This window comes from Empidonax traillii, unplaced genomic scaffold (assembly GCF_003031625.1).
Source record: "Empidonax traillii isolate 1590-97213 ecotype Southwest subspecies unplaced genomic scaffold, ASM303162v1 scaffold175:size1888319, whole genome shotgun sequence".
NCBI classification, from domain to species: Eukaryota; Metazoa; Chordata; class Aves; order Passeriformes; family Tyrannidae; genus Empidonax; species Empidonax traillii.
The window spans coordinates 1,021,270-1,046,678 of NW_020955368.1; the positions used below are offsets into that span (position 1 = coordinate 1,021,270).

General features: G+C 40.4%; 1 protein-coding gene across 7 annotated transcripts in view; it reads right to left on the reverse strand.

Moving 5' to 3' along the window:
• Window positions 1–25,409, reverse strand: part of CTBP1 (C-terminal binding protein 1) — a 192,336-nt gene that overhangs the window by 42,019 nt on the left and 124,908 nt on the right. The window contains exons 1-2 of one of the 7 annotated variants that reach the window (XM_027886005.1): window positions 3,374–3,462; window positions 1,654–1,870 (exon numbers count right to left, since the gene is read on the reverse strand). The exons of 4 other annotated variants lie outside the window; for them this stretch is intronic. In XM_027886005.1, the coding sequence (XP_027741806.1) occupies window positions 1,654–1,660 (7 nt within the window). In that variant the 5' untranslated portion in view covers window positions 1,661–1,870; window positions 3,374–3,462. Of the gene's footprint in view, window positions 1–1,653; window positions 1,871–3,373; window positions 3,463–25,409 lie in introns of those variants that run through there. 2 more of the 7 variants (XM_027886006.1, XM_027886003.1) reach the window with 2 other exon arrangements.

The following is a 25,409-nucleotide window of genomic DNA, read 5'->3' on the forward strand; positions in this document are numbered from 1 at the left end:
TAGAAACGCTTCTGGTACAGATATTCTTTCAGTAACATCCAAAATTAGATGGGAGCCTTTTAAATGTAATTTTTGAAAACTGCACATCCTGTTAACTTCCTGTTGATACCTGCTTGAACCAGAAATGGCCACATAACCCTTACACAGTAATTTTTAGTACACAAACCACACATTAATAACGTGATACACGTCAGGAACACAACATGAATATACAACAAAGCTGCACAGTTACCCAGAGAACAATTACTGTCCTTTAATGGGAACTTAATTATAAAACCCCACATTAAATTTACTTTTAAAAAAAAGCCCTAAGATAAAGCATGTTATAGACTTGCTCATGTTTCTTTCAAAGCAGTATATGTAATAGCATTACCTAAAATGCAATTAAGTGTGGAAACAAATGTAAAAATGACATTGCAAGTCCTATTCATTTTGTTTAAAGTAACTGTGCTCACTTTAGAGCTGAAATGTTATGGTCATTGTCTTGCCAGTACAGCAAAGCCAGAACTTCAATGACAAGTCTGAATGCTAACTAAAATTAGAAAACAAACAAACAAACAAAACAAAAACAGAACTTTTGATATTCAAGTCATTGCAGATGAATGAGGAAAAAGATGGCACAGAGCTACAAAAACATGGCATAGCCCTACAACTGAAGCACCTCTGTCAACAGCAAAACACACACAGTCCAAACAAAAAATATGAGATTAAAAACTCTCACTTCTAAGAAACACTTTTCTGACTAGAAAATCTCAGAAAACCATGAAGTCTAACAGCACAAAACACAGCCCTTTCAGATAATGACTTCTCTAAAATACACAAAGGTGTGGTCTGTTTTTCCCCTCGAACCAGTGTATCTGAAGATTTCAACCAAGTTACCTGTGTAACATCGGTGCTAAGGGGAATACCAGACTGAGCCACAAAGCACAGAAACAGAAGTCAAAATACAACTATAAGGACAAACCCTCCCCGAGAGAAAGACTTCGCTAAAAGTCCCCAGAATTCAAATACATCCAGTGACCTTGATCACGAAAACCCCACAAACCTTTGCTTGCCAAAATCCTTTCTGAACTTCAGCACAGACTTCCCTTTGCACAATCCTTCTGCCTAAATATCCTGTCCCTGAATCGCAGGCAATAACTCAACACTTAAGTAAACTCGCAGGAACTTCATCACAGTGGCAGCCACTATTTAACGTTCCTATTCAGAGAGACGCAGCTTCACTATGAATCAGAACCTCCTGAACAAAACCCTTCCTCTTCCACCACTTAGATATGTTCTGCCCATGCCTTATCTAGAGATGTCATCCTGCACTGTGCCTTTGGCTTTGCAGCAGACCCTTGGGGAGGCAGGAGAAAGTAACATGTATTTAAGAGCTGTACTTCCCATGCCTGCATTTACAGTGAATCATGCAACTCTGTGCCAGAGAGAAATAACTGTAGAGCAGTCAGAAGTGACATTCAACACCACAAATGTGAAACTAATTTAAACAAATAATTTCACTTAGTTGGCTTATTTAAGTATATGGCATTGCATTTCGCATTACACAGATAACAAAAATTATACCATCCACCCCCACATCCTATAATCTTTCATTATGGGAAAACAATCTCAGTTTATCCTAACTCAAGACTTTCAGGAACCCCTACCAACCTGACATTTCTTAATCTGAGCTTGATTTCCAGGGTCATGAATTCGATTTCTCAATGCTTTACAATCTTCAGTATTCTGAGGCAAAATAGCAGCCTGTCATTCCATCCTCATTTCCATGTCTTTAATTTTTCTTGCAGTCTCCTGTAATCTTGAACCAAAGCTTTTAAACTTCTTATCCACTGCAACCTCTGCAGCCTGGATGGCGTTCAAATTTTTACTAAAAATTAAACACAAACAATACATTAAAACAACATTAAGGGTCTGACTCGTGCTCACAGAAGGCAGGAAACTCGAAGTTTAAAGCTTCTCACTGCATCTGTACCCTTCCCCCTTTGGCTGCTGGCTTTCCACCACACCTGCTGTGCTGCCACAGGCCATTAACATACCAGGGGAAGCAGCAGAGTGTTAAGGCACACAGGGCACCTTGCTCAGGACAGCAGGTGTATCGTACATACACGTACCTGGAACAGGCGGCACCGCTCGTGCGGCCAAGGCTTCGCCTGGGCGAGCAGGGATCCAGGGATAGTGTGTGATCTCCAACATCCCCCCTCCCTGTGCTGGAGGGCCAAGTGCTCCAGTGAGTACCAGAGATGGAGTGAGAAGCCTTAACTCTGATCTTGCTGGTTTTGCTGGGTCTAAAGTCAGGCCCTTAAGGTTATCTAAATGTATTTACGCAAAACCCCGAAGTTTTCCCGACGGTTCTAATCCAGCTACTACTTCGGGGTTTCTGCCCACTCCTCCCCCCAGTATGGAAATAATCTGGTGGTGAAGTTCTTGCCCCAGTAACAGCTACTGTGCCAGTGAGTGCTGGAATTTTTCTAAATTAATACCAGGTATGAGGTGCACAGACAGACAGAGTAGCTCTCCATTATTCACCATACGATAACTAACAGCAGAGTGCCCTTGCACAGCTGCAATCTGGACCAGCTCCCTTGGAAAGAAAAACCTATCAAAACCTCAGTCTAGTCCAGCTTTTATGGAAAAAAAAAAAATCAACTTGGAAATTGAAAAAATCAGTTTTCAGCTGCAGAACCCTAGAGGAGGCCAGCCCCACGCACAAGCACTTCAACTGACTGCAGGTCCCACAAACAAGGGGATAAATCAACTCACTGTCCAGGTTTGCAGCCAAAACAAGAGAGGAAAGGCCGTGAGTTATCCTAGCTCTATACCTCCAGCACCATGAAGATGGTGCCAATGATCAGACCAACCTCAGAAAAACAGGTAGTTTTTAAAGTAGAAAGAAAAGGACCTAGCTAAGCAGGGTAGTGTCCTCACCGCTCCCAAATCCAACCTGTACCTCCTGTTGCTCCTGAAGCAAAGGTGCATTATTTGTGCTACACTCCAAGGGGGAAGAGCTGAAGTCAATGCCATCAGGTATGCTCACGACTGGAGGGTAAGAAAGCTCTCCCTGACATACTCTAGGCTGTTAAAATGTATTTTAAACCTTTTGCAAAACAATCTTTCATGTGACGATCTGACAGTAACTGAAGTGATCACTGCACAAATAGCAGGGGCTGCCACCGCTTGCTGACATCAGAAAACAAACCAAAATGCAACAAGCAAAGCTATTAGGATTAATGATGATTAACAATGTCATTTTCACATTTTTCTGCTGCTGATTAATGGAACATCATTAGGATCGGGAATGTCTCATATAAGGCATACATGTTAAATTAACTAAAGGACATTGTCAGGTTTGTAGGCCCAAAATTTGACCTACCTTTCATTTTCTTAAATCTGTTTGCAAAGTCCATGTAATTCTTTAAATGTGTTTTTCTTTTTTCAAAACAAATGCTTCAATTCTTTTTTCTGAAAAATACATCAATGCCAAAAAAGCACAACACTTATCAGTAACCCTATAATGACAAACCAACAGGCACATGAAATGGAGGAGAGCAGCCTGGCAAAGGACAGTTGTCATGTCTCTGGGGATTCTTACAAGTGTAAAGATTAAATAAGCAGGGAAAAAAATCCCTTGACAATGTCCTTTCTAAAGAATTTGTGTTACAAAACTTTCTTTATACACTGTAAAACATCAAAGTGATTTGCGTTTTTAACAAAATGCAAACTACCGAAAAATCTAATCAATATTTACAAAAACAGGAGCCAAAAATGACAGGTTGGATGTTCAACTAATTTACAGTCTTGCATATGTAACATGAGACTAATCCCCTGTGGCATTTACCTTTACTTTATATTCTTACCTAGGTGTAAATTCAGTGAGAGCTGTCATTTATTTACCATAAACCCTCAAAAAAATTTGCATGTTTTTCAAAACTAAATGCTAATATTAATGCAAGTAAAGAACGAGTTGTCAAAACAAACAAAAAATATCCTCCTCATAACACAAACACAGAAGCTGTTATGAATTAGGTCTGCCAATATGCACTATTAAAATTCCTAGAAACATCATACTTCAAAAACATATTTTAAGGTTCCTGACCTATCGTGCATTTTTAACACTTTGGACTTTGTTTTGAGAGTCTCCTTTTCCTGTGCCCCGTGAACTCAAGTGACATTGAGATCAAGGTAGAGCAAAACTCAGAGAGCAAACAACTAGAAATAGATTTTAAAACACAACACAGGTAGAAGGATCAGTAAAATGGATGCAAGGAAAACAAGAGAGCTTACCAGACTTCAGTATTTTGATATTCAGCACATTTAGATGCTGAATATGCAACACAAAAATCTCCTGATTCCACCAGAATCTGAGCCAACACTTTTTGCTGCTACCTTCAGGACAAGTGGGATGTAATCTCCCGTGATTTGGGATGTGGGACTGGAAGGGAGCACAGGGGAGAATAATCTTAAATAAAGAACACCAACACGGGCCATGGACAAAAAAAAAAGTGACAGCCACCCTCGGAAGACTGAATTACTTAGCAGATTAAATTTAATTTAATTTCCTTTTTTTCCTCATGTCATTTAATGCTTCTAACTACATTTCCTAAGATTTTTAGGAACCTGCTGCAAGGCTTATTAAAATGTATAGGAACAATCCCAAACTGATTTTCAAAGGAACAAAATCTGGACTTCACAGTATAAATGCAAGAGAAAACTGAGTCATAAACTTGACTTGAAGCATGTGTTCAGTCCCTGTGGAAGTCCCCAGGGCTCAGAGGTTAAGGCTGAGCACACTGAAATGTTACTGGAAGAGCAGAGCACATGAACGCTGTTGGCGCCTATGCTTTTTATTTACCCAAACTCAGTAAAAACAAGTCATCTTCCTTCTTTTCTTTTTAATTTGCAAGAGACCAAGAAAAATACAAGTGGTTTCCTGTGCTGTGTTGACCCACTGATGTGCAGAGCAGTCACACCCGGCTGTATCCTCCTGGTAACTGTGCAGGTTGAAACGCACCCAGCGCTCCGCAGGACACTCACAGCTCGTGCCCTCACACAAATGTAAAACCATCACCACTCTGTAATTACCACCCTGGCCCACACACTTCCATGGTACTTGGATTTCTGCACACATCCCATCATTATTTCACCACCTGTGAGAAACGAGCCATCACTCCGGCAGAAAACACAAAGGCCTCAACACAGTGTTGGGTGGCAATGCTCTTACCTTGATTTTCCCTTTTGGTACAATCAAAACAGAATAACCCAATCATTTCTATTTAGAAAAATTCCACATTTCCCTGCTGTTACTGGAACCCAAATCACGGTTCCTCATTATTTTTCCACACTCACATAGCAGGCAAAATTGCCATTCTTGGACATTATTCTGACAACTGCGAGGATACAGATTTCTGTTTTAAACGGTGTTCCCTAACCAGTCTTTTTTAAATATCTAGTAATTTTGCTATTATTTGTCTAGCACCTGTCAGTGTCCACACAAAATCCTAAGTGCCTGTCAGGGTACAATAAAACAAAAGGTCCCACAAGACACATTTGAAAGCCTGTGATCAGAAATAAAGGTCCGATAAGGGGAAACAAAATCATCTGGCAACATTTTCCATTACTACACATGTACTTCTAACTTCCACAAGAAAACTGGAAGTATTTTACATCTGTCAAAAAATTACTCAAATTACATATTTGGAGTATGCTGTAATGATATGCCTAATCTTAACTAATACTTTTCAAAATAAGACTGAAAACAATATGAATCACACCTATTTAATGTCAAATAAACAAGCAGTAACAGCATCAAAAGCTATGACAAAATGTTTTAATTTTCTACCACCATTTACAAAGCAAAACAAATTACAAGATTCAGTAACTGTATCAAGTACCAAAGCCAGAAAGACTAAGTATCTGCAATAAAACACACACAAAACACAATGTTGCAGGAGTGCTGCCTTCAAGCAACACACACATGAAAGTAAACTCCAGAGAAAAGCAAAACATTTTTAAGGACTGAGCTTTCCCTGGATATGCAGCATCTTAGTGCCTTCCACAGTGAATATTTCATCGTTTCAAATATTTTTAGCTTTATTAATTAATAAGGAAGGGGGGGGGGGGAGATAGATAGATAAATAAATAAGCAGTGGTGGAGCTGCCCTAGCTGAGTCCACTCCCATCAATCCCAGCTTCAGAGGAAGTCTGGCTAAGGCTGCCAACTTCTGTTACTTATTCCATGAGTTTCACGGTGACTGTGGAATGCCCCTGCCCACACATGCTGTGGCAAAAGCCACAAACTATTTGGTAACTTACAGGAATCACTGCAGGGAAGCTGGGGACAGTCCCTACAAATTAAGAATCAACCAACTTGAGAATTATGACCCTGAGCAACCACGTTTGCCGTGACTGTGGACATCAATTTCCCAGTTATTGACGGGGCAGCTTCTCCAAAATAAAGAACTGAAGGCATGAATCGAGTCTGCATCACAAATGTTCCCACAGCTCACCATATGCTGGGTGTGTATCAGAATATACCTCCACTTTCATCCTCTCCCAGGACAACCACAGAGCAGGCTGATTATAACAACTGGTGGGTAACCCACCCTGACACACTCCCAAGCTCAAGTTTAAAATACAACTGAGCTTATATTTCAGATCATAAATTTTATAGGTCGGTGGGTGTGACTTAAAAAAAAAAAAAGGGGGGGGGGGAGGCAGAAAAAATTCCTGCTGGCAGTAACTGGAAAAACAATCTGCTTCAACAATTGCACTAGGAGCAGAATGATTAACTCCCCGAGCCATTCCAGTAACAATACAGATCATGCCAAGACTTACTAAAACACTTTCCACGGAAGAAGCGGGACTGGAGATTTTCAGGACAACATTTAGAATAAATAGCATGAGCCCAGAACAGGTTGGCAAAACAGGGCTGTGCTGCACATGAAGGGAAGCACATCAGTGGCCTGTCCCCTTGCTCCTTGAGCCATGTACTCAGTACAAAGCTTTGCAAGCATTGCTTTCTCGTTTTAAATCAAGTTATCAGAACTGCCATCTTGGCTGTGATTTGGATAAAAGCTGAACAGCCACATAACGTTAATTTAAAATGAAACTCCCCTAAGGAATGACTCTTGATCTGCCTGTAAAATATTATGTATTTGAACTACGTAGGAAAAAAGAAGAAAACAGTAATTTGTTCCTTCAAAAACATTACTCTTACAGCCAGTTATTTTATTCCAGTAGGTTTGGGGTTTTTTGTTTGCTTTGTTTTAAACCACTGCCTGAGCTGCAAATATACTTTGGGATAAAATACCGCTTTTTAGGCATTGTCAGTGCAACCACTTTCAGAGTATTAATTTCACATTATGTTTTAAAGACTCTGACAAGTATTTATTACAACATAAAATTCCTGAATGTAGCCTGCACTAATGGCTACATTCTCTCTGTGCTTCTTTTCTCATATTTTAGATGCTGTACAGGATGCTGTCTTCAACAAAGAAACCCAATAACCTGAGCAGAGCCAACATCAAAGGCTTCCTTTATTCTGATCCCAAACACCGAAAGCAATTTCTCTAACAGCACACCTGTACTTTGACCCAAGAACGTTAAACTATTACCTGGGACACTCCTTATTTTCCTTATCAGAGAGTCTGAAGACAAGCAAATGTGGGGCCTTGGATAATCAAATTAGTTTCACAAGATTTAATTTTTTTTTGAGGTCAGTAGAACACGTTCGAATGACACTAAAAATAACAGCACGGAAATATTGTACATATTGAACACTGACATCTCCGATTTCTTTCTAACTCCTGAAACTCCCTTTTTTTTTTTTTTTTGGTATTTTGGGAAAGCAGCAAATGTGATTCACTATCCTCTCAGCTGAACATCATGATGCTGTTATGTGTCAGCAATCCTTACAGTGAAACAGCAACAACAAAAAAAACGTGACTCTTGTTTAGGGATGGGAAGAAGGGAGGAGAGCTGGAAAGTTCCTTTATGACAAACAGCTAAAAAAATTTTTAAAAAACAAATATATATAAATACATATACATAATCCAGGCTTCTAAGATCAGCATAATTAAAACAAGTCAATTCAACACAGCATTAAGGTTTCTGGTAAACAAGGATAATAAAATGCCTCAAGTTACACTTCATTATGTTCTTCTGAAAACCAAAGCAACTCTGACAAGCACTGAACCTCCGCAAAGGGCTCCTTAAAGCTCTTTTTTCTCTCTCCCTTTCTGGTTCCTCCCACAGCCACTGACCTCTGCTGTTCTCTGTCAATATTAAGAAAATGGATGATGAAGATTACAAACTAGAGAACAGTGCTGTTGCAAAATGAGAAAATCTGAAGCATAATGAAATCAAAGTCCTGCACCTCCCATCCAGGGTCCTCTGCAGCCGAATCAAGCTTAAATAAACAGCTTTTTCTGAAAAGATATTCATTTTGAAGGTAAGCAAACAGGATGTATAAAAATGACAAGCTCACTGAGAATGGGCCAGTAACAACAGCCCGAGTGCCAAGTAAAACAGGCAGTTTAAGGCAAAAGCTGGATTTATATTATCATGTTACATTTAATCATAATATAACCAAAGTGTATGATGTAAGAGAGCTGTTCTACCGAGCTTTTCTTCAAGTAGAGATTTGAGTTTCAATTACAAAGGCTCTGGTCCCAGCATCACAGTTTGAGCTGTACTGAAAAACAGAGTTAAAATTGGGAGTTATTCCCATGACTTGATGAGAGAAGCAAAATATTTCTTCCCACACATACCACATGCTAAAGGGGTTTAGGGAAGGTTTTTGAACATTTTGAGATGCTTGCCACTGAACTACTGAAAAGTCAGAAGTGTTTAAAAATGACCCATATTTGCATTTTTTCACTAGGCTTTATCATTTCTTCTAGTCTCTGCAGTTTAAGCATTTTCAACTTGAAAAGGATCTACTCACACACATTAAAATGCTTTGCAGATAATTATAAATTTTTCAGGGCACAAATCATGTTCTATCCCTGTAAACTGCATGAAACATTTATCGGTGCTAAAAACATCCATTGCAGGGAAGTATTATGAAAGGAATCATTGAATCCACTATTAAGAGTTAGAGAATCTTAAGGCAAAAGGGGACCAGGGTACCCTTCACTCTTCACACAGATTTCTTGCCAGGTTATCTCTCCAACTGTGTATTCTTGGTGGGATCAAGCGCTGTTTTTTTGGAAAATGAATTCACTACTCCATTTCCCCGTAAATTAAATTAGGATGTCAGTCTGTAGTTTTGTTCCAGCCTTTTCTGTGCATGTTTTAGCTTAGAAACATCAACTCGCTCCAGCTCCCATGTCCTCCAATCTGCAGGCAGAGGCACTTACAAAATCTGCCCACGGCATGTCTGTGCGTCACACAAATGCCATCTCCCTCTCTTCCAGTGACAGCCTTCGACTCGTGCAGCGCCACAGTTTGTGAAAAACGGACAGTTACAAAAAAGGGACCCCTTCTGAAACAAAATATAGACTGAAAACAGTCTGAGAAGCAATTACGACTCGATTAGATGCTTGATTTTACTCAGTTCGTAAAAAATTCCAAAAGAAAGAAACCTCGCTCCATGATTTCCCTACATTTTGTGAAACTGCAAACAGGAGGGATGCCAGTAGCAGGATAAACAGCAGCATGCTGAAAGGCTGCAGGAGCACTGTGTTTCTGAAAGCAGACAGGAAACACTCAAATTACTTGGAATTTTATCATTCTAAGATAATCAAACAATAACCGAGCTCATGCAAAGCAAGCTCAAAACGTATCTTGAAACTCACTCAGTTGTTCAGAAAATGGACATGGCATAGAGAAAGAAATTGGAAAACGAGTCTAACTGATTCCTACTGCCTGTGATTTCTGAAGAACTGGGAGAGAACGGCAGCTGAGTGCTTGCCAGTGCAAAATAACAGCTATCAGATCACTCCCAGAAACCATTATGACTATTTTCCAGAACATCATGGGAGAACATGAAGCTCATCCCTTGTACTTGCAATTGAGATATGACAAGAGTAACAGGTCTCCATAGCACATTATTTTCCTCTTTTTTCTGAATGGAAGGCAAACCAAACCAGTGCAGGTGTATCACTGTAAAAGTAGAAAACTAAGTTATATTTCTGCTCCCTAACTTTGGTTACTGCCACTCTCTTTTTGCTTATTAGGTTCTTTGACAGCACAACTGTTATTTCAGAGGAAACTGGAGCTCTTAAAATATTGTCTTCAGATCAATCTTTTCATTCTTTCTGCCCCTCCTCAGTCAGGACTACCAATCCCAATTACAAAAGGAAGAGGAAAAACAAGTGCTGAAAAGAACAAACGAGATCTGAAAAATAACTCTCTGTGGTGAAAATTGTACATCCCCAAGTAGCCCAGATGAGGGTCATTTATTAGGTCTGCACTGTAAACCAGGTTAAAATAAAGTAAACATAAACAGTGAATAAGCAGGTGTTGGTCAATGAGCTAAGTGCTTTAAAAGGAAACTCCACCTGTGCTTTCTTATTTTTTCTGAAAAATAATTAATTAGCATTATTTCCTTATAAAGTCTACATCACACAATGCATTGTGAAATGTGGCCCTTGGGGGCTTAGATAAATCACTCAACTTAATCAGAACTATATATTCAATAAAGCATGTTCAATACTTCACGTAAAGACAATTAAACTGTGATGCCAAAAATATTTAAAGGATAACACAATTCTCTGGGAGGTCTGACAAGGACCCACAGCAGAGTATGGGAGAGTTTTTGATTGGGAAGACTTTTATTTAGTGAGTAGTCTACCCAATCTGTGGAAAAATTAATTCAAGAAGGACACCAACCACACACAACAATCTAGTTAAAGAATTAAAAATATGTAGAAAGAGACTGTGCTTGTTACTGAATATTTCACTCCAGAGAGAACATAAAAAAAGAAGAGATCAATCTAAGCCAGAAAAGTGAAAATTCAGCATGGGGATTAAGTCAATTAATAGTGGGAGTTTTATCCTCAACGTGGTTGTCACTTGCTGCCCTTCCAGGACCAGGAATGCCATTAGGCACTGCAGGAAAGGGAAAAAGTAGTTTAGTGCATCTTCTCTCCAGTTACTCTGCAAATACACCAAGAAGATGAAAGGGTGGGACCCGTTTATTTTTCACTCTTCTCTGTCAACAGACCCATTTGTTTACGAGAGAACGAGGGTGGGGGTAGACGGGAGAAATGGTTTTATTCTGCATGATGAGATACTGTCACACAGGAAGCGGCAAGGCCCAACTTTTCACAGCTGCATCATGGTGAGTGAAAATCTGATCTGGAAACTGCCCTAAAAAGCCCTTGTCTGGTGCATTAAACTCTATTTCTCAACCTCTGAGAAAACCACTTGCAAGTAACTACAAGAAAGCTCTGAAGAGTTGCAGTAGAGGAGTTTGGCACAAAACAAGATATTTCTTCTCTGCCAATGTTTTTAAATAGTAAATGTGAAAATGTGGGGGTTACACCTATAGGAATTTGTTTGTTTCATTTTATAGTTAATTTTTTTTAAACTGTCCAGAGGGAGTGAGCCATATGGTTGCTGAGTAATACCGTGAAATTCGTAACACAGGACTAGTGGCATGAACAAAGTATTTCTAATCTGCAGATCTGTAGTTCTTTTACTGAAATTTGCCAAATCCTGCATAGACTTATGCTTTTTAATTTGAACAGTGTGTACTTTAACTTAAGAAATAAAGAAAAAGCAGTGCAGCACTACACCCAAAGAGGCCAGATGAACTGATTGTTTATTAAATATGTAAAATGGAGTTACCAGCAGTACCAATTGAATTTGTCTGTTCTGCACACTCTCTATCAAGTGATTAGTGAAACAAAGTGTCTGAAGCCTGGAGTGGGATGGAGAAGTATGAGCCAAAGTAAATGATCTCAAATCTTATTTTTATTCTGCATATCCAGTCTGTATAAAGCTCTTTGGACAATGGTCTATAGCTGTTAGGAATGAGACTGAACCTCATCCTAAAGAACTCGAAAGCAACTACACTGAAGGCAGTCTGCTTATAGTAGGTCTTAAATTAGACAATTATCTCTACTTAAAATGGTATTTATTCAGATACAGTTTCAAATCTCTAAAAATGTGAACAAATACTAATGGTCTAACTACTCATGAGGATGTGTGATAGCACTTCTAGTTCTTCTCCAAGCAGCAGTCGCTGCCACAGACCATCAACATCCCCAAGAATGCTGCTGCAGTAACTGTAAGCGCAGTCCAGAAGTTGATTTCTGACAGTATTGAGGTATTTCAGAAACTTCAAACTCCTCTAACTAAAATCCCAAAACACCTATGAAAGTATTCCCCTATTTTCGGCAGTACTGATCAAAGCAGATCTCCAACCTCTTCCAAGGGAAATGCAGCAAACCCTGAAAAGTAAACAGGCCATTCTTCCAACTAAAAAAAAAAAAAAAAAAGAAGGGAGGGGTAATGTCACTAAATACATTACCAAAAAAAAAATTGAGCGTTGTGATTTTGTGTTGTTGAGAAGTATCACATACTTCCGGGCTTAAATGAAGATTTTGTGTTAATCTTTTGTTTCACTGATTTTGTGAAGTTATACGTATAAAAACAATTTTTCTATGAAGTACTGTCTTCATAATACAGTCCACATGATGGAGGAGTTACTTTTTTTCCTCTGTTAAAAGAAGGAGTACATTTTCCTCTCTAAGACAGAAGGAAAGATAATTTACATTGCATCAGAAAGCATGCAAGTATTAATGATGGGGAGTGATGAAGAACATAAATGGCTTCTATTTTCACATTCAAAAACAAGTACCTGCAAATTAATGCTAAAAGCAACTGGCCTATAAGGGAGCCATGTTTCCATGCCAACTGATCACAGAAAGACATATAATTCAACAAAAAATGAATAACCTACAAAACAAGAAAATAAAAAGCAAGTAGAAGTGCTGGAAATCAAGATCCTGACCATACCCAACTATTTTACAAGAACAGCAAAGAACACAACAAGGGATGCAATTTAAGGCGTGAATGGTGTACAGCTAATGACACTTCATCATTACAATACTTCTAAAAGCTGTCAGGATACAGAACACCTCTATTAAGGAGGAGGGAACACTTGTACAATTCTCACGGAGGTTTCACAGTTGGTCAACATGAAAGCGCCAAGTGCACATTGTGCACACCTTTCATCAGGAATCTTTGTCTTTAAGAAGGTCTTGTTTTGCTCCTCCTTCACAGAGTTGTTCTGGGGTTCTGCAGTCGGTCAGCAGAGCTGGCTGCAGAGTGAGGCTGTCACTGCCTGAGTGTTCCTTGCAAAATCAAGCCAATTAGGAATGATCAGCTATGGATCTGCACACAAGCGGTTCACACAACAATGTGCACAGATGAAACCTAATTGATATTTATATATATTTGATAATCTGTTCTAATTAATATTTTCTATGTGTATGTGTGAATTTGACTTCACAATTGATAAAACCATGCTACCACTGACAACTGGTTTTTTACTGCAGCAAAAAAATAAGTTAGAAGTTCACAGATAAACTCATGGGATACACAATCTATACATGTATGCAATTGTATGTGGAAAAATCAGACTTAAGCAACAAAGTTTGGAAATACTGAACAGATGAGAATGCTACAGATCTAAATATCGCTGGTTCCAAGATACTGACATGCAATAAAACCAGCAGTTTGAGTATATGTTCCTTAAAACCTCAAGAAATAAATAACCCCCAACTAAAAGGCCCATAAACCCTGTGTTCCAAACTAATACAAACTGAAGAGAGGACAATAAATTTATGTTTATTAATATGTCTTTATCAAGGAAGCAAGAGTGCTTTTCTTCCAATTTAGTTCTTAAAAACATATTAAAAGTCGTTAGAGGTTTGAAACTGATGAAGAATTATGGTCACAGAACTGGAAGTTGGAAATCCCACCATTAATGGGAAATGCACAATTAATTTCAGTGCATTTGAATTTTACTGTTTTGTCACATTCCTCATGAGAACAGAAAATTACAAGAGCTTGTACCCACCCTACTGAATGTGAACACAGATTGCATGACAATAGGTCTATGCACTGCATGGAAAAACACAAAGTTTACATAAAATGATTTTTAGTTTCATTTACTGCCCTCAGCCTTTGTAGGAACCTCAGTGGCATGAGTGGATTAAAGAAAACAGTTATGCAGCCATGTTCCAGCTTATCTAGACAGCACGAAAGATTAAGGGTTTCACCAGACTTTCTTCCTCTGTCTATTCAGAAGTTACTAAGAATTGAATTTTTAGATTTAAGTTCCTTGCTGACCTTTTAAACAGGCATTGATAACAAAAAAAACCATGCGTTTTCCAGGGAAAGCTTTGCCATTTAAAGGCAAAAAGTAAACATATTCTAGAAGAAAAGACCTAAGCTGAAAAGTTCTTAAGTCACCTTGATGATTCTATTTCTTCAACAGGAGCAATGTTTATATCACAGCCCAAGACAACTGCACAGTAAACATTTAGCATCTCTGAAATTCTCTATGCCTCTGACTACCTTTCCTCAACCTTTCCCTAAGGCTGGACACTGCCAACTGACCCAGCATTTCTGCAGCTCTTGCAGAAGCCAAAAGAATGGTTATTCACCTGTGTGGAGATGCCATGATTTCCGCATATTTCTTCATGCATAAACTATTACTTTTAGGCAATACACACCAAATTCCTGTTTGGGATCCTAAAAAAAAAACCTAATACAAAAAATGCACACATACACTGAAGACACACTTAAGACTATTCCTAACTAATAAAACTCTGTATGTAAAGTCAAGCACTTCACAATAACCTTCGTGGTATGTAACCTCTTCAGCAACTCCTAAAGTACAAACATATGAATTCCAACAGGGAAAAAGGCATTTTGATAAATCCCTATCTATCTTAAATATTATAAAAATCACCCCTACTCAGAACAGCAGCAGCAACTGAAAGCTGTCTGACAGCACCTGCACTCCCAGCTCCACGCTTCCCTGACAATTAATTCCTGCTATGTTTTGGAAGGACCAGGGGTGGGCAAGGCTGAGTAAGATGAAAGGTCAGTTCAGCTTCTCAGACCTTTACCTCTTTTCATCTATTGTCAGAGAGTCGCTTCTGTTCTACAAACACCTTTCTATTTTTTGGAACCGTCTGAAAGTCAATTTTCTACTGGTGACATCGTTTCACTGGCACGTATGAAATCATCCAGAGAGCACATGGATTTTTCACATAGCACTGCCCTGGGCAAGATCCTAAATGGTGAGCAGAAGACTCCAAGTTATTTAAATATCAAGAGGAGAACAATAATGAAATAAAGAAAAAAATAAATCATTCTCAACAGAGCAACAATTGGGAGGGCAAACAGCAACAATTTCATGTTCGGCAACACTTCTTAGCCTTGGCCAGCACAGTCTGTTTATATAAATGGAAGAAAGAATGCTGCCCTGAACTTGCCCATTATCCCACAGAAAAGGTATTGTGGGAATGCTAACTTTCACCTGGCTAACTTCCAGATGCCGGCAGGAAAAAACGCCCTCTTAAAATTTTAGCCAGCTGAAAAATACTCCACATTTTTCACATTTTCCAATTATTCCAAGTTATGCATAAACTAACATAGGCCCTGAACTAAACCCATATAAAATGGTCATAACAAGATGATGGACTACTCTGCAAAAGAATGAACCAAGGAGTCTCACATCCAACCGAAACAGCCAGTACCATATTTTACAATCCACGGCAGCTCTGCAGAAAGCAGGCACATTTCTGAAATAGCAGAAATGTTTGCAGTGCTGGTAAGAGCACTTGCTGGACAATATGAGTAGGAACTAAGAAAAAGTGCCATCCCAGTTTCAGGAATGCAGCCCAATGCTGTGATGCTGAGCTGGCACCACGTGACAAAGATGTGATCTGAAGCCTGAATTCTGTCATACAACTGAAAAGAGAGAAATGCATCTTGCTATGCATCTAATAATATCTGCATGGGCCCTACAATTGAAAGCACAACACAGAGTAACAGAATTTTTTAGGTTGGAAAAGACCAGCACTGCCAAGGTCACCACTAAACCGTGTCCCCAGGAGCTACATCTATATGTCTTTTAATATCTTCCAGGACAGTAACTCAACCACTGCCCTGGGCAGCCCATTCCAATTCCTGAAAACCCCTTCTGTGAAGAAATTTTTCCTAATATCCAATCTAAACCTCACTGGTGCAACTTGAGGCCATTTCCTCTTGTCCTGTCTCTTGTTATGTAGGAGAAGAGACTGATCCACACTTGGCTACAACCTCCCATCAAGGAGTTGTATAGACAAATAAGGTCTCCCCTGGGCCTCCTTTTCTCCAGGCTGAACAACTGGACACGCCCCAGCACCTCAGTCCTTCTTGCTGTGAGGGGCCCAAAACTGAACACAGGATTAGAGGTGCAGCCTCATTAATGTCCAGCACAGGGGGACAATCACTGTCCTGTCCGACTGGTGACACTAGTCCTGATACAGGCCAGGATGCCATTGTCCTTCTTGGCCACCTGGGCACACACTGGCTCATGTTCAGCCACTACTGACCAGCACTGGAGAGAGCCAAGCACAGCAACTGTGTGGACTTGAGAAGACCCCCGTACAAAATGAGCAAAAATCCCCTTTCTGTTTTAAACAGACGGCATTTTTCTTGCTCTTTTCCATCTGGCACTTCAAGTAGCTGTCTTTACTTAACAGTCGTCTTGAAGTTTTTAATAAGTCGCACAAATGTGCAAACTCAAACTGAAAGAAATCATCCCTTACTTCTTCTCTTCCAAAGTTCAACCGTTAAGTAAAAATATCTTGCAATCACGTCTCTGTATCCCAGCAGGAGCAAGAGTGCTCAGTGCCCAACACACCATCCCCATCTTTCAGGGCACAGCACTGGAAGCTGCAGCCTCCTCACTTACCAGCACTTTGCCGGCTCGTTTGTGTGCACGTCCTGTCAGGCTAATTGGTGAAATACAACTTCCCGATTCAAGCATACAGGAGGGTTTGTTGGGTTTTTTTTTGGTTGTTTTTTTTTTTTTTTTTTTTTTTTTTTTTTTTTTTTTACTGTTTAAAGAGGAAGAGCTTTAATGGTGGAAATTACATTTTTAATTTGGAAAAAGCAAGCCCTTCCATCACAGCAGAACGTTCTGCACGGTGCTGCGCTCAGTCAAGCCACAGGTTGTCTTCTTAATAAGTGCATTTACCTTAATTCAGCTCACAACTGAAAGTTTGCTGCCTCACAGACTGTTTCTCTGTGATAAAACAAAGCACAAACAAGATCTACCAAGCACCTACTCGGAGCACCATTAACTAGAGAATCCTAATTTGGTGCCATTTCCCACAGATCCCAGAGAGTTCTCCCAGGTAAGCTCATCATCACTGCATGCACCGAGTGCAGGGTGGGACTGGGCACAGAAAAACTGGGTGAATTATCCCTGGTCACTTCTGAGGCTTCTTGCAAGTGTCAGAGGACCACCATGACCATCTGGGCCATTCCACAGCCACCTGGGACATCTTCCAGCACTGCCATCTCTGCTCCCCTCTATCTTCCAATTCTCCTGAAAAAACTGGACCAAATTTGCCCTGAAAGTCAGATCCCTGCACTTCACTTGACTTCAGTGCTCACCCAAGATCTTAAGTAATAACAAACTTCTATAACCCAAGAAAATAAACAAACCAACAAAAATACTTTAAGAAGATGATTCAGTTTTCATATAGGACATAAATTTCCTAATATAGGTCCTTTGGAGACATTCCTATTACAGAGAGGTACAAATCCCAAAGAAATTGCATTTATGTCAAAGTGTACTTCAAAACTAGCACACACATGCCCAACCTAAAGTCATTGCAAAAATACCACATTTTGATTTGGTTTTGTTGATTCCTAAATATCTTAATGCAAATGTGAAATACACCTAGTGTACTCTTAAACAAGAGTTCAAACAGGCTTGCACTACCTTAACTAACTTGATTTAAAATTGTACTTAATTAAATGCAAGCAGTTTCCCAGGTATCATATGGCCTATTCATGGTCTGCTTCTTTCACTATGCACTTCTGTGATCAAAGACATCTAAGATGTAACAGGCGAGGTTATTTACCACTTATAAAAACAACCACCGTTTAATCTTCTTTTTAGAATTAGTCTTCCAAAATGAAAATTAATTTTTACTAATTCTCTTTGAAAATCTGAGAACTAGATGACTTTTGAGATCCTTTTTTCCTGCACACACACACACACACACACACACACACATACACACACACAAATTGCCCTCCTGTCAATAAATCTTTAGGGCATTTCAATAGCTACTAGAACTCTGTAAAACATACTTCGAAATATTCATCATTTCTATAAGATAGTATCCCCACAACAGTTAAAAACCCCAAACTTCATTTTCAATTTCTTGGAGGTCTTTTTTTTTTTTTTCTCTTTGACCGTGGGTGCAAGAAAATAGTTTCTATTTATGTATTTGTTAACAGACTTTTTAAATGTATTTTTTGAAAACAAAGCCACAAAGCTCAGAAAAATCACTACCAGAATTTCACAGGCTTAAAAAGCAGTCCAGAGGGAAGATTCCAGAGAAGTTATGAAAATCAATGCAAAACTGCAATATTCTCAGTACTTCAAGTTCTAAATTACCAGCTCCATGCAATAATACACTGTTTTGTACTTCCTTTATTCACAAGATTAAGAAAATAAGACTTATGATTTTGGAGAGTCCTCATAATCCTGGGTCTTTCAACCGAGTGGCAGAACTTGTTCCTCAACTGCAAGCACTGAGCCAAACCAATCTTTGGACAAAATTTTAACAAGAAGGGTTATCCTGTAATAACTTGGGCTTAGTATGTAGGATGCAGCCAGAATTCTATGGATTTCTGAGCCCACTCCAACTCCCAACGATATCAACCGGAAGCTGAGTAACTCAGCATCCTGCAGGATCAAAATCTGCTAGCAAAGGAAAAGTTGTGCCTGCAGCTTTACTGTTCTCCAAAATTCATCTTTGAAAACCTTTTCTACTTCTTGCTCTGAGGAGATGGTTCTCACTGCTGAATACGCTAGATTTAATGCTGGATTTAAATGCTAGATTTAAATTTTAGAGGGCTGTAGGGTGGTCACGAGATAAATACCAAGCGTGTTTGTACGCCTCTGTATCTGCAGTAAGTAAAAAGGGAAAGTCATCTGCATTCAAGGATTCAAAATATGAAACCTTTCAAACAAAGACGTGGTGAGGGAAAGCCTTGAACAGAATTCTGCCAAATATACAAACAACACACGCAACCAGATGCGAAAGGCAACGTATTGTGAAACCCTTTCAAACCCATACAATGCTACGGGAATTAAGTAAACTTAAAACTCCCCTGCAATACTCTCGTCATAGCTAATTTGTGATTTCCTGTACGCTCAGTACTAACAGCACAATGGAGCCTCTATTGTGGGCCTCCTCCCACAAGCTTTTAAAAAATGCAAGACATTCTTTTTATCTAGACTGGCGTGGCTAAAATACATCCAGCTCTACACAGATAAAAGGTCATTTTAGATGCTGCTTTGGCTCGTAAAAATAATAATAATAAAAAAAATAATTTAAAAAAAAATCTGCTGCCTGGTGGTGCTGAGTTTGAAGTTCACAAAGGAGCAGCGCTGTGGCGGCTGAGCTGCTGACCACCAAGCTTGAGCATGGCAGATGTAGGAAGCCACATCAGTTTCAGGGCAGCAAGAAAAGATTCCACACTGAGAGCTATCTGCAAATTCAACACAGTTCAAACTGGCTTTGAGAGTCTCACAGGAGCCGAAAAAAAACAAAAAAAAGAATGAAAATTTGACAGAATTCATGGAATAAAGCAACCGCAGCATTAACTACAAATCTTGACTGAGGGGGAAGGTAGTGTTTCAGATGCAAGGAAGTGGTTTATAGAGGTACTGAAAATTGACACTGCGTTTTTTTTTAATCTTAAAAGGTCCTGAAGCCTAACACAAACCAACCAAAAATGAACAAGACTTTCTGCTGGTGCAGGAAGGAAAGACAGTAACCCTGGCACAGGTGAGGCCAGGAAAGGAGCGCAACCAGCACAGGCACACTTTTAGCATGCTGGAGAGAATTCGGTGAGGATGCAAAATAAAACCTAAAACACTGCAGCGGCTTTGATCGGTATCCTAATGACCTTTCTTAGTCAAAAAACAGTGTGTTAAGACAGAATTAGCTGGCCAGTTCCAGTCAGCCTCAGAATATACACGTACAACACTGAATTACTGGAGATCACTTCTCAGTAATGTTGATTATATGAACGGGAAAAATCAACGACGTGGGAAAGGCTGTGATACACATTAATACTGTTCAGTGAAGCACCAGACACGCATTAAGATGGTTGGTAGACCACAAATGTGAAAACGCTCATTACCCGGTTGAAAATAAACAGTTTAACATATCTGGTACAACACATTAAAGTGGAAAAAATATTTAAGTATCAGTTTAAGAGTTTGGAGACTGGCTTGTGGTTATCTCTGCTAAACACTTTTGTCCTGCATGACTCTGCAAAGGCTGAAGCTACGCACTCAGCAAGAGACAAACTGGCTGCAACCATCTAATGAAATTTGACTCATCTGGGAATTTTGATGAAGTGCTCCACACCACTGCTTCTGCTAAGCCATATATTTTCTTTATGGGACTGAGAGTGCCACGCTGTAAATATGCAAAAAGCAACATCAATTTTGGGCCGTTTGGCTTAAAATAGAAGGTTAATTCTGAAAATCCATACTCAGGTAAAAATCCCATGGAAGCTGATGGAAATTTCGCAGTTATAAATAAAAGATACAGGGATCTGCACCAATGGCACAGTCATTACTGTCTGTCAGCCCCCAGCAGCGCCTCTTGCCGACTGCAGGTCTGACTAACAGCTGCCTGGGGCAGCTCTCCCTTCCTGCAAACCCTCCTGCACATCAGCCCAATCCGACTGGAGAGCACACATCCTAGCACAGCTCCTTTCTGGCTCATTCTCCCAACTTCTGACTCACCCAGGAGCTACGATGACATACTGCAGAGTGAAAAAAATGTATGTGTAGTAGACGATGATGAAAATACCCTGCAGTGCTGCTTCTCTCCTGTCTTCTCCCTGAGCTCTGACTGGCCATTCCTCTGCTTGGTCAGGCACAAGGGGCTTTATGGCACAGGGTGGATGCTCCTGCCATGGGAGAGGATTACAGCCCAATGGGAATGCAGCAGGGACAGCCTTGGAGAGTCCGATCTGCCATTCCTGCTGTCATCAGATAGCAGCCATGGGCTAATTCCTATTGATTGTGTTTAGAGAGTGGGAGAGAGGGACAATCTGCCACATGGCAGCAGCAACAGCAGTGAGCCCGGCTTTTGGAGGCTCTGACATGAGCAAAACTGAAAGCAGGACCACTCTGCTGCTGCCCCTAGAGCTCAGCTTACCTAAGCCACTATCTGCTGTGGTTAGACCCTGCTCTGACTGTCCAACAAGGGTGAGGGTTTACATCCATCTTGCACAAGACCAGACCTATTTAGGTAAACAGGTATAACATGGGGCTGCCTGCGGTGGTTTCCCCAACTACTGACATTTCTCGCTGCAGAAGGTCACGAGCGAGCCAGGCACAGAAGGTGCAAAAGCCACGCCTGCTTCAAAAGGCAGCAAAAGTTGCTTCTTGTCATGTTCCCCATGGTGGTGTCAGAATTCACTGTTATTAAGGCCTCCATCACCCCACCCCCCTTATCACAGGGCGTGTCCATGTCCAACAGCAGAAGATGGAATTTACCAAAAAATACTGGGGCTGTTCCAGAAGGCCATTAGTGCACATCCAACAATACGGAATTTGGACTGCACACAGCAATCTGGAACTGTGATTCAAGTCGAGTAAGAAATGCTTTTCTGCTTCTCTCTCTTTTTTTTTTTTTGTGAGTTGGCATCAGAGCTCCCCTAAACAGACTAAAAGGAGAGGAGGGGTAACGTGGTGAGCCCTGGCACACACAGAGTCAGACAGCATGAACAACCCTCCCTGCAGACTTATGTAACTCTGCCGGTGGTGACACAACTCGCTGAAAGTGGTTTGGGCACAGAGAAGGGACATCCACTGACCTGTAAACAGAACTGTTAAAATATGCCTTAAAATACCTCACGTAAAGCAAAATTATGTAATCACATTACCTCGTGCTTTAACACTGAAACAACAAAGGCTTCATGTGCAACTGAAATAAAAGCTTTCTATTAGTACCACAACTTCACAATTATCTCAACAATTGTCCCCAGCCCCCAGGGCCAGCCTTTTCTGCTTTCTGCAGAGAATCCCTTCTGGCTGACTACCCTGGCAGGTTACACTGTAAGGAAGTTCCTCCAAAAGCCCCTTGAAATAGGCAAGTAAAAAAAAAAAGATAAAAATGCAGGGATGAGCACCAGTCGTCCAAAATAAATACCAGCACGAAACATGCTATTGCATTAGCAGGGCTCAGTTCAAAGAAAAAAATCAAACAATGTCAATTTTCAATTATGTTGATTAGACACAAACTGGATAATTAGTAAATGGAATAATAATACAGGAAACATGATATGTTTGAGATGAAATGACAAAAATATTTCATAAGAGAGACAAGTTAATTTATAATCATCTTCCTCAAAAATTAAATTCTTGCTCTGCTATAGCAAACATAAACATGTTATGTTTTGCACATCAAAAAACAATTAACCTATTCATCTAATGCATAGATGTTTTTTTCCATTAGAGGTTTCTTTTGAGCGATTTCTTTTTATTTGGGGTTTAATTTTACCCTGTGAAGTTTGGTTTGTTTTTTTTTTTGATTATTAATTCGTAAGTGCTGGAGCACCCATGGGGTAAGGACCTGGGTTTGGGGAGCTGTCCCTGGAGCAGCAACCAGGTGGGTGCTCCAGTAGCCAGAGCCCATGGGTGGGGCTCAGGAATGCCAAGCTCCAGATCCTCCCATCCCAAGGCGCCGCAGATAGCAGCTACCAGGCGGCACAAATTACAGGAGCCCAGGGACTGTCTCGTATTCCTCGAGGAACCGGACTGGTTTCTGGTCGGGTTTAAAAACAATTTGGAAGTTTTTACTTTCTTCAACCATCAAACCAAAGCCGAACATCAAAGCGCCAAAAAAAGTCTAATTTAGGGACTCTCAGCACCCGTTTTTGCATCATAAACAATTCAGGACATACTCCATTTCTCCTTCACTCAACACCGTCGCACGAGGCTGCACACCACTCTCACCCAGCCAGTGCCGATGCTGCCAGATTCCCAAAACACTTCTGATCACATTAATCATTTGGAGAGATGGGGCTGAGGACCACCGTGCACTGGAAAAGATCCTGCCATAATCACAGCTCGGAGATCTTAAACCGCCCACCACAACTGGAAGCGCCGCCGCACTGCTCCAGTTCTCCCAGAGGAATACTGGTGGGGGAGCAAAGGGTTACATTTCAGCAGGAAATGTTAATTTTAGATTTATCCGCAATGCATGTTTTCCTGATCAATTCGCAGATTAAAATGAATCATCATCTTTGCTCTCAAGGCAGCAGGGGAGAAAGAGACCCGAAACTACAGCTGGGAACTTCTGCCTTCCCAAACTGTAAATCCGTTGCTTTGCTGTCTGGGAGTGAGAAAGCACGTGCGGGTGAGGCACTAAGGCTAAAGGGCTCTGTACTACAACTTTTATCCTCACCTTAAATTTTAGGACACATATTAAAAGCGTAACTCCATCTCTACTCTCACACTAAATAAATAATTATGGGGCCAGGAGGTTAGGGAGCCTCAGAGGAGGCTGCTACGTTGCTGCACTGCCAACTGCTGTGGGATTTGAAAAGCTTGACACATGCTGGAGTATCACCTCATCAATGTTCCCAGCTGGCTTGGGAGGCGAAAACCTGACTACTACTCTTAAAGGCGGGTCTCTCACACAGGGGCAGCCAAGCTCTCCAGATAAGCTCCAAGAAGCACAGTTATTACAAACGCGTGGTGGGTAAGGCAAGACAAAAAGGTAACGAGCAATTGCAGCCCAAAATATCTGCACGACTTTGAGTGCTGTACTTCACATAAGCAAATTAGGGATCACGTTGCTCCTCAGCATCTTTGCTTAAAGGACATTAAAATCTGTGCCTTTCTGCACACTTATTGCTGTTCAAACTATTTTCTGGGAAAATAAGCTTTTCTAACTTCCTTTCTTTTTTTCCCCACCCATACTTAACGGCATTCATGTAAACAGGTACTTTAGGATACTGTCAGTTTTCTCCCCAAAAGAGATGGCCCAGCCTAGTCATCAACCTGTGGCTGATGTTCTTATTTGATAAGGAGGGACTGACTTTATGTTTCAAAACATTGGCAAGTGCACCACTGTATCTGTATGATAACACTCCACATTATCCAGCCCAATCCTAATCTCTCGGATCACACTTTTGGCTGAGCGGTGTGACCGCTCTGTTTACATTGTAAATAAAACAATAGCTCTCAGAAACAGGGAGATTAATAAATTGAAGGATCGCCCATTTTTAACAAAGGGCAGATGCTATTTATCTTTATGATTCAGAAGGACAAGTCAAGAGGTAACCAAACTGACAAACCTAAGGGCACTTGTAATTTGTTTTATCGTGCTATCAGAACTCCACATGATAATAAAGTATCACAGCATATACAATATTTACGATGATGAGCTTCCTACATGCAGTGTTCTGTGTGCTCGAACACCACTCACTCCAGCTGCTCCTTAACTGCGAACGACAACACTGAACCGAAAAATTCACAAAGGTGACTGGAGTAGTTTCATTTCAAAATAGCAGTTTCATTGACTAAACTCTTCTACTGAGCATGACTACAGCAATTCTCAGGGTTAGTACTGTTTCACCTGCCAGTTCAGTACTGAAATAACACATTGCCTGATGGAGAAATATTGGATCTGTTATTTTGGGGGGGTGGGGGGGGGAAGGAGGAGGTGTTTACAGAAGGACAGAGAACACACCACTGACTCTGCACCAGTTTACACCCTCTGTGCCACCAAACACACACAAACTCCATTCACATCCCAAGTATTATTTTACATTAACAAAATGACAAAAATGAGGAGCAAGCTTAACTCTCCCGTTTCTCCCGTCTGGTTATGAATTGCAGCCACCTCAGAAACAACCATTTCTCGTTCAGGCTGGGGGCAGAGGGCTGTTTGTTTCATTTTGGTTCGAAATATGCCAGTGAACTGCAAGTGGGCAAAATATTTTGTCACTACCTTACTCTGGGGATGGCTGACATAATAATAAACCCAAGAAGACAGTATCTGTCAAACACTACGGAATTCCAGTATTGAAATCTTGCTGCCTTTGGGGGTCAATAAAGAGCAATGTTATAAAATACACTAAAGTTAGCAGTTTGGGCTGCTAATTTTACATGCCTGCCTCAC